Raw genomic sequence first — 10,152 nt, forward strand, 5'->3', positions numbered from 1 at the left:
TTATAGGCTAATTAGGCATTCCCTAATCTGGAGCTAGCTCCTTGGTTTCTAGTTCTGTACTACCACAAATGCTGTTATGAATATTCTTGTGTATATGGAATCTATCTATCTCTGATCTTTTATGCCTAACTGTGTCGTCTTTGGGAGAAAGAGTACAGACATTTTTTAGTTCATTATTTCTATCAGTAGTGATACCTAATTAGTTAAAGGGCACCACCATTCACCAAAGTATGAAAGTTCTTAGAATTATCTTTGACTTTTCCATCTTTCTCATCTCTCTTATCCAATCAGTTACCAAGTCCTATTAATTCTTCCTCTCCAATATCTCTGAATTCAAACTTCACTATTTTCTTATTTGCAATAACTTCCCATCAGGTTTCCTTCCTCTACCTTCATGCTTCTCCAAATCAACATTCCTATCATTTTCAGAGTATTCTTTTTTATAGTCTTGTCATTCCTCTTCTCAAAAACTTTCAATAGTTCCCTACTACTTGTCTGGAACCAAAGGATAGGTCATTAACTGCAGGCTAAAAGCAAAGAGTTAATTATAAGTTGAATTAGAAAACTGAAGGTCACCAACCCACTACCAAGAGGCTTTGATAGGAGGGATGTTTTTCTGATAGCTTCTTTCCCTCTAGCTGTATGACCCTAAGCAAGTGATTTATCCACAGTTGGGGGAAGCTTTACCTAAAAGAAGATGAGTGGGGACTAGAGTCCAAAGATGTCACTGTATCGTCATTGCACACCCTTGCTATATATAGTAGGGCAAAGTCAGCCTCCTTGTGTTAAGTGTTTGAAGACTTGGGAGTACCTTGTTTTGTTCTGAACTAAAAGGGTGTTGGTGGTAGATAGAACAGGGAATCCAGCAAGGCAAGGTAATACTGAAAAAAAACCCCCAACAAATCTTAGCAAGAGATGTCCGGGAAAAAGAGATGGAAAATCTTCCATTGGTAGGATTATGGAGGGTGGCAGATGATGATGGGTAAACAATCAATTGTGCTTCTTCTAGAACTGATTTATGACTTGAATGTGGATGATAACAAGCAGTTTCTTAGTAAATAAAGTCTGAATGTCTTTTCTGTTAACCTGGAGTCAGAATATTCCATACTGGATATTGTGCGCTGTCACAGTTTTTACAGTTTGCTTTGATGGAGGTCCAACATTGAACAAGTAACAGACCCTCCCATTTCCTAACTCTTGGCATTTTTACTAAGACAGCATGCTTTGGAATTTATTTTGTCCAAATGGATCCTCTAGATGGTGTAGTGGATAGAGCAAAGGTCCTGGAACTGGGAAGATTAAGTTCATATTTGCCCTCAAATCTTTATTAACTGTGTGACTTGGGGCAAATCATGTAACCTCTTCTTGCCTCAGTTTCCTTAATTGTAAAATGGGAGTAATAATAGTAATCATCTCACAGAATTGCAGTTAGAATCAAGCAGGCCTGGTACATCATAGAAGGGAGAAAAATGCTTATTTCCTTTCCTTCCCATTTTTGTTCTGTTCTGTCTCTACCTTTCCCAAGTATAATAAATGATAATCAGTGACATAAAATACTTCATGGTTTGCAAAATGCTTTGAGTCCATCATCTCATCTGAGCTTGTGAGGTAGCTACACTATTCATCATCATCACACCCATTTTACAGGTGAGTAAACAGTACTGGAGGGAATTTAATTGATTTCTTAGGGTCACACAGCCAGAAAGTGTTGACTCATTAAGTGGAAAGTGGACAATAAGTTCTAATTTGCAGAACAAAATGGTATCTTTGTAGGAAGATTGAAACTCAGTGAAACTTTACTTTACCCCCAAAGCAAATTTGAACTCCCATGCTTGGCAGTTGAGGGCTTCTAATCCACCTTCCAACCTTAGAGCACATTGTCAACATACTCAGTTCAAAGGACTATAAGAAAAAAAAATCAGACAGATTGCTCTGAAGCTAAGGTTAAGTATGTCCTTTTTAATTCTCTGTGTCTCAGAGAGAAAACACAATTCCTTGTCCCCAAATAATTATTTGAAAAGTTTGAAAGCAAACCTCTTTTTTTCCTCAAATTAATATGAGCCAGGAAAAAGCTAAGAGAAGATAGAAAGACTTTTTGCCTCCACCCTCCTGTCTTATCCTTTTATATTCTTTTCTTAATTATGACAAGAATACCTTATTTATTCCTGCCTTTATTAGGAATATTTATCAGCAACAAAAGCACAAAAACTTTATAGAACTTCCCTATGACTTGACAAATGCTTCCTGGGTTTAAAATTGTCAATCTTGGAGGTATTTTGTCCTTGTTCTAGTAAGAATGGAAGAAGGGGGAGGAGGCAACTTTAGCCTTGAATGAACTTAGGATCTGAATGAGTTAGTTTTAACTTGAATTTGGTTCCAATCAGCAAAACTGAACAAACTTGAGTCCTATTGCCAGATATTCTTGGTTAGATAATACTGTGGATCAGGGTTCCCCTTTTCTTCCTTTCTCTTCCTCCCCCTCCCCCACCCCTACTCTTGGAAAAACCTTATTCTAACCAGGAATTGACACATTCATCAAATTGGGAAACAGGGTGAGGTTGTAGCAACTTTCAGGCAGCAGCATGGGTGGCACCAGGAAGTCCTGGGGACTATAAAGGGTGAGAGAGCTCTCTTCTCACCATATCTTTTCTGCTTCTTCCTTCTAAAGGAGAACTAGGTAAGTCTGGTCTTCTATCCAGGTAGGGCTAGTGTAGTGTAGGGTTTGAAGAACACAGGGTTGGGAATGAGAAGTGGGAGAAGGAATGGTCACAGATGATTATGGTTTTAGAGCTGAGAAGGTTCTTGGGGGCATGTCTGATCCAAACTCTTCATTTTATATGGCAAGAGAGCCAGAGAGTTTGACTTGACTAAAATCCTACAGGTAGAGGATTGAAATTTAAAATCACTTCCTTTTAATTGCTTTCTTGGAGATTTCCTCTGGAAACCAAGAGGCCAACAGGGAAGCCTCAATATCCCATGGGGAAATACTGAGTACTTCCCTATCCTCAGCTTGTGTTGTAGAAGGTAGCCCCTTGGAGAGTTAGAGATGTTGGGTTTCTTTCTAGTTCAATTTACTTGGCTCACCTAGGCTTGATCTAAGGCTATCTATGTATCACTAAGGGAGAGGAATAACAGATTTTTATATGAATAATTCAATAGAGTTGAAGGGATTCTTTAAAGAGCAATGAGAGCTGTTCTCTGGGGTTTAGGGCATTTTTTTTTTTGTTTCATGTTTTTTAGTAGATGAAAATAGCTGCTGACTGAGCCCTGGGGAAACTCTACCTAATAATCCTGCCTCCTATTCCATCTCATTAGTCATAGATTTGGAAAGGACCTTAGAGATCATCTAGTCCAAATTCCATCAATTTATCATATAGAGACTGAGGGTCAGAGGATCGAAGGGACTTGTCATTCATCTACTAGATTTGGAGCCTGGACACAGATCTTTTGAATCTTAATCTAAGATTCATCTCATTCAATCCCATCTCTCACCATCTCATGTTGACCAGGCTTTTCTCTTAGTTAAGCTGACTAGTGAAGGGCAAAAAGTCTTTATTTTTTGGTTTCAACAATACAGATATTTAGCCTTAGTTCCTCCTTGAGGGGTCTATGTCCTCAAGTTCACTGAGACCTCAAAAAAGATTCAGCTAATCAACTCACTATTCTCCTTCTTTCTGATAGACCTAAATCTGCAAAGATGGTGACGAAATTGGAAGGTTCTATCAATTGTTTAGTGGAAGTCTTCCACAGGTACTCCTTGGCAGATGGTCATTACCACACAATTAGCAAGCCCTCCTTTAAGAAACTAGTAGAAACGGAGTGCCCAGATCTTCTTAAGGTGAGGAGGATGGTGGCAGAGTTCCCTGGTTTGGGGCTGGAGGAGGGAGGAAGGACTGGCAGAGGTACAGTGTATTAGAATATGTCCCTGATGCCCAAAGCAAGGATGGGGTTGGAAGCCCCCAAGTTAACTAGGTGGGTATAAGGAGAATCCTGACAGAGAGTTTGGGTCACAAAGGGAAAGTTAGGGGACTGAACTCCACTCTGATTAGCTAAGAGAGTGTTATCTCTTTACTATTTTGTGTGATATAGATCAGCATCTGGGGTTTGTACACTTAAAATAAATGGGAGGATTCAGACTGCTTTGGGTTTTAGGGGGATGTTGGGAAGAGAGTGGTTTGGGAGGGCAAAGTGGGATTATAGATTCATAGATGTAGAGCTGTAATGTACCTTGTAAGTCCAACTCTCTGAGTTTTATAGGTGAGGAAACTGAGGTCAAGAGGGACTGAGTGACTTTCTCAATTAATAAATGACAGAGCTGGGATTCTAATTCTGGCCTCTAATTCTGATCTAGTCCTCTTTCCACTATACCACATTTCCTTCCAGGATAAAAGAAAGGAAGAGAGATTAAAGCCTCAAAATAAGATAAGATTCCCTTGATCTGTCTTTTATATGCTAGAGTTATGGCCAGGGTCATAGCACTGACTCTGGAGCTTAAACTAAATCACTGTCCCTCCCCATCTCTCAATCTTTGACTCTCAATTTTGGACAGAATCCAAAGGGTCCCAAAACCATGGAGGGCTTGTTGAAAGAACTGGACAGCAACCAAGATGAAATGGTAAATTTTGAGGAATTCCTTGTCCTGGTAACCAAAGCGGCGGTGGATGCCCATGATGCTTCACACCAGGAGTAGCTGCATCTTCATTCCAGCAGGGATTGGTGTTGGGTATCTATAGGGCAATAAAATGACAGATACCTCAATTCATTCCTGGCTTCTTTCTTTTTTGGGGACTGGCTGATAGCTCCTGAAGGCATCCTATGTGGGGAGGGGAAAGCAAGCTGGGGGTGGGGATGGGGTGGTGTGGGACCAGGTATTAGAGAAATTGAAAGAATAACAATTAGAAAGCTCCCCACCACCCAACTCAAGTCCCTTATTTCTAGTTTTCCTTATCTGGATTTTTCTCAAGGTTCTCATCACTTTCATGTATCAGATGACTTCTCAAGGTCCCTTGTAGTCCTCCAAACCACTGAAATCTTGATTCTATACATCAGGGCAGCTTTACTAAGTGTTCCTTAATGGATGATTACTGATGTTTTCTTGGTGACAGGAGGGAAGGTAATGTTTCTGAGCTCCTCTCTAAGCTGAATTTCAGGAATCTGACTAAATGATTTTGATAAAACTTTCAATAAATCAGATAATTCAATTGAACAACCTTTTGTTAAACACATATTTATCAATAAGAAATATAAAATTTAGACAAGACATACACCTTTGTAGAGTTTGTAGCACTGATATGACAAAAATACATGGGTCTATAATTATAGTGAAAACCATACAGGATAAGTGTATCAGAGAGATGGGGGGAAAAGGTGCTTTGTGAGCTCTTCTGGATGAGGTGATATTTGGGGAGAGCTTCAAAGGAAGGCTTAAACATTAACTGGCAGTGAATGGAGGGGAAGGGCATGTTCAGGAAAGTACAGGCTGCATATGTCGAATTTGGGGCAATCTAGTTTGATTGAAATGTGGAACATGTGGGGAAAGAGTACTAGATAATAAAGCTGGGAGATTAGGATAATGTCAAACTACTAAGAGAGACCTTGCATGTCAGGCAAAAGAGTCAACTTTATTCAGGAGGCAGCAGGGAATGAAAGAGATGACCAGATCATCTACTGCAGAAAGCTTGAAGTCATTTAACTTTTCTGTGTTTTCTCATCTATAAAATGAGGGGTCTAGACTAACTGAACTCTAAAATTCTTTAGGGATTTACATCCTGTGCTCCCATGAACAAACTCTTCCTATGTTCAAGGAAGATGCGATAGGAAGGGATTGTGGTTAGATCCTGGATTTAGAATTAGAATCAAATCACCTCAGGCACTTATTAGCTTTGTGACCTTGGATAAGTTTTTTAACTTTTCCGAGTCTTAGTATCCCCATCTATAAAAATGAGGGGTAATGACCTCTAAAGTTCTTTCTGTGGTGGTCCTATGAAATTTGGTTGTAGTGTGAAGAATGGTTTAAGGGGAAGAGTGCTTTTTAAGGGGTACCTATTTGCTTGTATATTGCAATACTTCATTTGGCTTTTAATGAGTACCTATCCCAAGGTGGTGACACTGGGATTAGAGGAAAAGGAGACAGATGACTTTTTTTGGACAACTGCACAGACTGGCTATGTTGTTTAGACATCAAGAATGTCATTTTCTGGAGAAAAAAAATAGAAAGTTAAATTCCAAATATGCACAAAATAATTTTGACTGGAAAACTAGGATGTTGAAGTGGGGTGGAAAGTGGGTGTATGAGAGATCAGAAGTGAGTAGTGGGATAAGATGGGCTTCCTGAAGGAGATGGCACTAGGACTGAGCTATGAATGAATTAACAGATCCCAGAAGCAGAAGTGAGGAGGGAAGGCACTGGGGATCAGCCTGAGCAAAGATGCAAAGACTGAAGATAAAATAGCATGTTTGGGGAAAGTCAGCAGGCCAGTTTGATTGGGACATGGGATACATGAAAGTAAGGGGCAATGATCTTGGGAAAGTTGAATAAATTCAGATCTTGATTGCAAAAACCCTAGAGAGATGCTTGAATATTATCCTAGAGACGGAAAAAGAACCCTTGGAACTTTAGATATGCTAATTTTGCAGCTCTACTGAGGATAGATTAGAAGGAAGAGCAGCTGGTAGGAAGGGAGACCAATTAAAAGATTATTGAACTGGAAGGTGAAGGATGTCGAAGGTCTGAAATATCTGAGTGGAGACAAGAGGAGTGGATGAAAGAGGAAGACTCTACAATACTTAGCAACTAGTAGGATATGGGTGCTTTCACCTCTAAAACTACATTCAATCTACTCTGTAGGCATCTTAAATGTGCCTTTTTTTTTATCTATATACTGTTTCTCATATTAGAATGTCAAGTCCTTGAGGATTGAAACTACTTTTGCTTTTTCTTTGTATTCCCAGCATTTAAAATAATGTTGGAACCTAGTAATCACTTAAAAAATAAACAAATAAATGTTTATTGATTGATTGGTTGTTATAAGGGTTGAAAGAAGGAGAATGAACATTTCTCCTGGGTCCCTGGAAGGATGATGATGCTCTCAATATAAACATGGAAGTTGGGAAGAAAGGATAGCCTTGGGAAAAGAGAATGGGCTCCATACACAGAAATGAATAAGAAAAGATTCCTGCTTCTTGGAAGTCTTGGAGTCTCAGGAAATCTCTGCAGGTTTATTCTAGTAGGGATTCCTTTTGTGTAAGAGTTAGATAGGATGACAATCAAAGCCTCTTGCAAATCTCAATTTCTGATTCTGTAAAGTGATAAGAACAAAGAAGAGTCAAAGAGGGAGTGTTCTAGGAAAATGTGAGGAGGGTGAATAGTAAGTGATTGAAGAAAGAAAGAAACCAATAATTAAAATCTAATTTCAAAAAAGAAATCTTAGGATCATAGGAAATGATGAAAATGAGAGACCTATATGACTTTCTTACTATTTTCACACATGGAATTCCATTTCTTCTTTCCATTTCTTTGTATTAGGAATCTTCTATCCTAGAATGCATTCTCTCCTCACTTCTTAGAATTCCTAGTTGCCTCCACATGCCACTATCTACATTTAGTAGTTCCCTACCCCAACCAACTTCTGTTGCTCTCCCCCTTTAAAAAGATCAGGTCTTTAGCTTGTATATGTCTATATAAGTATAGATTGACTCCCTCATATAGATGTGTTTTACTTGTTGGCAGGGATGCTTTTCTTTTGTCTAGATATTCCCAAAGCCTGACTCAAAGTAGGCACTTAATAAATGCTTATTAGTTGATTGATTGATTGATCTTCTCTGATTCTATTAACATCAATGGGAGATGGGCAGAATTCCCTCTTGGCTGTCCTGAAGGCTCCTTTTCTACCAACAGGAATCCAATAGGACTCCTGAAATTCACGACATTTTCCCTATAGAGACTCCTGGGAATAAACTGATTCCCTTCTCTTTATTTTCCCTCTAAAAAACAAAACAAAACAAAAAACAAAACTGAAAAAAAAAAGAATCCAAAATACCACAGAACATGAAGCTTTCCTTTACATATAACTTGATTTTCAACTAGACTTGGAGCATTTTGTATGTATGCAGATTTGATTTCTGGTTGGTTGACAGGTGAAGGGTAAGTAAGGGTGGGAGTGGGATGGGGTAGGATTTCACCTGTGTAAGGGAGTTTTTTTTTAATTGGAGTAACTGCTTAATGGAGAGACAAGTGGGCTAAAGATACAGCAGGGATCCTGAACCCAACAGTCTTTGAGAAGAAAATTCACTTTCCTGGTTGATCTTAAGGGAAAATCATCCTTTGGATTAAATTTACCATCTTAGTCACTTCCCACCAAATCTGGGTTTCACAAAACAGTTATTTAGTCAATCCATTTATCCAAAGAGAAAATAGAAATCAGAGAAGTTATATAGATAAGAATAAATTGAAGAATATACAAGAAAGAATGAATTCTTTTTCCAGAAACAAGATAAGATCTCAGTTCAAACCTAGAGAGAAAGAATGCTGTTATCTGTAAGGAGGAATAGCAATACTTTCAGCCCAGGTTTCACATCATTATCCTGGGAAGAAACCCTTGTAGAGTTGCAGATTGGCAACTCCTCCTGAAGATGCTACAGCCACAACTATTGAAGACTCAGAAAAAAAGTTTTTGCTATCAAAGTCCTTGACAGTGTCTAAAAATAACGATGATGATGACAAAAATAATAACTATAACAACAGCAATAACTTTTACACAGCACCTTTTAGATGAAGGCATTGTGCTAGTTGTTTACAATTATCTAACAACAGGGGAGGATATGGATTATTATTACCCCCATCTTATAGGAAAACTGAGGCAAACAGAAGTTAAGCAACTTGCTCAGTTATATAGTTAGTGTTTGACGTCTCATTTGAACTAAGGTCTTCCTGATTCCAGGTCTGGTGCTCTATCCACTGTACCTTCTGCCTGCCCAAGTTTATCATCAGAAACTGATGTGATTTTTATCAGTAGAAATGAAATTATAGAAGAGGCATTAATATCTGCTTTGTTGCTGTCCCTAAGGACTATGGAGTTTTGTCAAATGATTTGCAGCTGAAGTTTTCCATATGCATGGCCTCACCCTTTAGAATGTGAGCTCCATGGTTGCATTAGAGCAGGTATTAACTTCCTTTTGTATTTTTATCCTCAGAACTTAGAACAGTAGTTTGCAGTATTTCATTGCTTCAGTGTTTTATTTATCTACTCACTGATGAGGTGGAGGAGAAAGACTTGGAAACAAGAGATTTGCATAGAAAGCTAATCCTATCTTGTCTCTGGACTTGCTTGAATTCCTAGAGACTACTGCAATGGATCTATTTCTCTACATAAGTTTGCCTTCTCTCCAGTTTTGAGCTAAGATCTTATATCGTTCCCAGAAAAAGAGCTCATTCCCTCTGGTGTGTACTTTGGCACATTCTAATCTATATAACTTTTCTGATTTCTAATTTCTCTCTTTTTTTTGGAATAAATTAATTTACTCCGTAACTGTTATTTGTGATGGTCTGTTGCATAAACAGGATGGAAAGTAGTTAAGCTGGTGAATGTAAACTGAGGGATACATTCTCCTTTGAAATCAGTCAGGAAGGTACATTTTTCTTCTGAGGACTCATATCCCTTAGATTAGACCAGAGATTATTGAAGGGTTTAGTTCTGGTATTTATCCTCTTAGGAGATAAACAAGGGAAAGAGCAAGTGCTCAGACAGGACCCTTTTTCTGCTTCCAAAATGCCATTCTTCCTTAGAGTGGAGTGGGTCAGATTTCAGTGATATCTATCTATATCATTTTTTTTTTGCAAGGCAGTGGGGTTAAGTGACTTGCCCAAGGTCACACAACTAGGCAATTATTAAGTGTCTAAGGTCAGATTTGAACTCAGGTCCTCCTGACTGCAGGGCTGGTGATCTATCCACAGCAACACCTAGCTGCCTCTTATCTGTATCATTCTTGAACTGGGTTTAGATGACCTATGTGGATGCACATATATGCAACTACATGAACACCTTTGGAGGAAATCTCAGGGTACATGCTATCTAGGTATAAGTCAGAAGTTCTTTGAAAAAATGTCCCATCATGGAGGCCAGAGGACCCTGGGCCCTTGAATTCTGTAACTAT

At 38.8% G+C, this 10,152-nt stretch overlaps 1 protein-coding gene across 1 annotated transcript; it reads left to right on the forward strand.

Moving 5' to 3' along the window:
* Positions 1–2,577: 2,577 nt before the first annotated feature.
* LOC141511274 (protein S100-A8-like) lies at positions 2,578–4,762 on the forward strand. Its single transcript, XM_074220512.1, has 3 exons — positions 2,578–2,677; positions 3,682–3,838; positions 4,550–4,762. The coding sequence occupies exons 2-3, from the start codon at positions 3,698–3,700 to the stop codon at positions 4,688–4,690; spliced, it is 282 nt and encodes a 93-aa protein (XP_074076613.1). The 5' UTR covers positions 2,578–2,677; positions 3,682–3,697; the 3' UTR covers positions 4,691–4,762.
* The last annotated feature ends 5,390 nt before the right edge of the window (positions 4,763–10,152 follow it).

Source organism: Macrotis lagotis, chromosome 2 (assembly GCF_037893015.1).
Source record: "Macrotis lagotis isolate mMagLag1 chromosome 2, bilby.v1.9.chrom.fasta, whole genome shotgun sequence".
NCBI lineage: Eukaryota > Metazoa > Chordata > Mammalia > Peramelemorphia > Peramelidae > Macrotis > Macrotis lagotis.

What these genes read in the sequence shown, in the direction of transcription:
- LOC141511274 (XM_074220512.1), top strand. Translation starts at nt 3,698, where the DNA reads ATGGTGACGAAATTGGAAGGTTCTATCAATTGTTTAGTGGAAGTCTTC. An exon ending in AGTGCCCAGATCTTCTTAAG is followed by an intron (nt 3,839 to 4,549) that starts GTGAGGAGGATG and finishes AATTTTGGACAG; the next exon opens with AATCCAAAGGGTCCCAAAAC.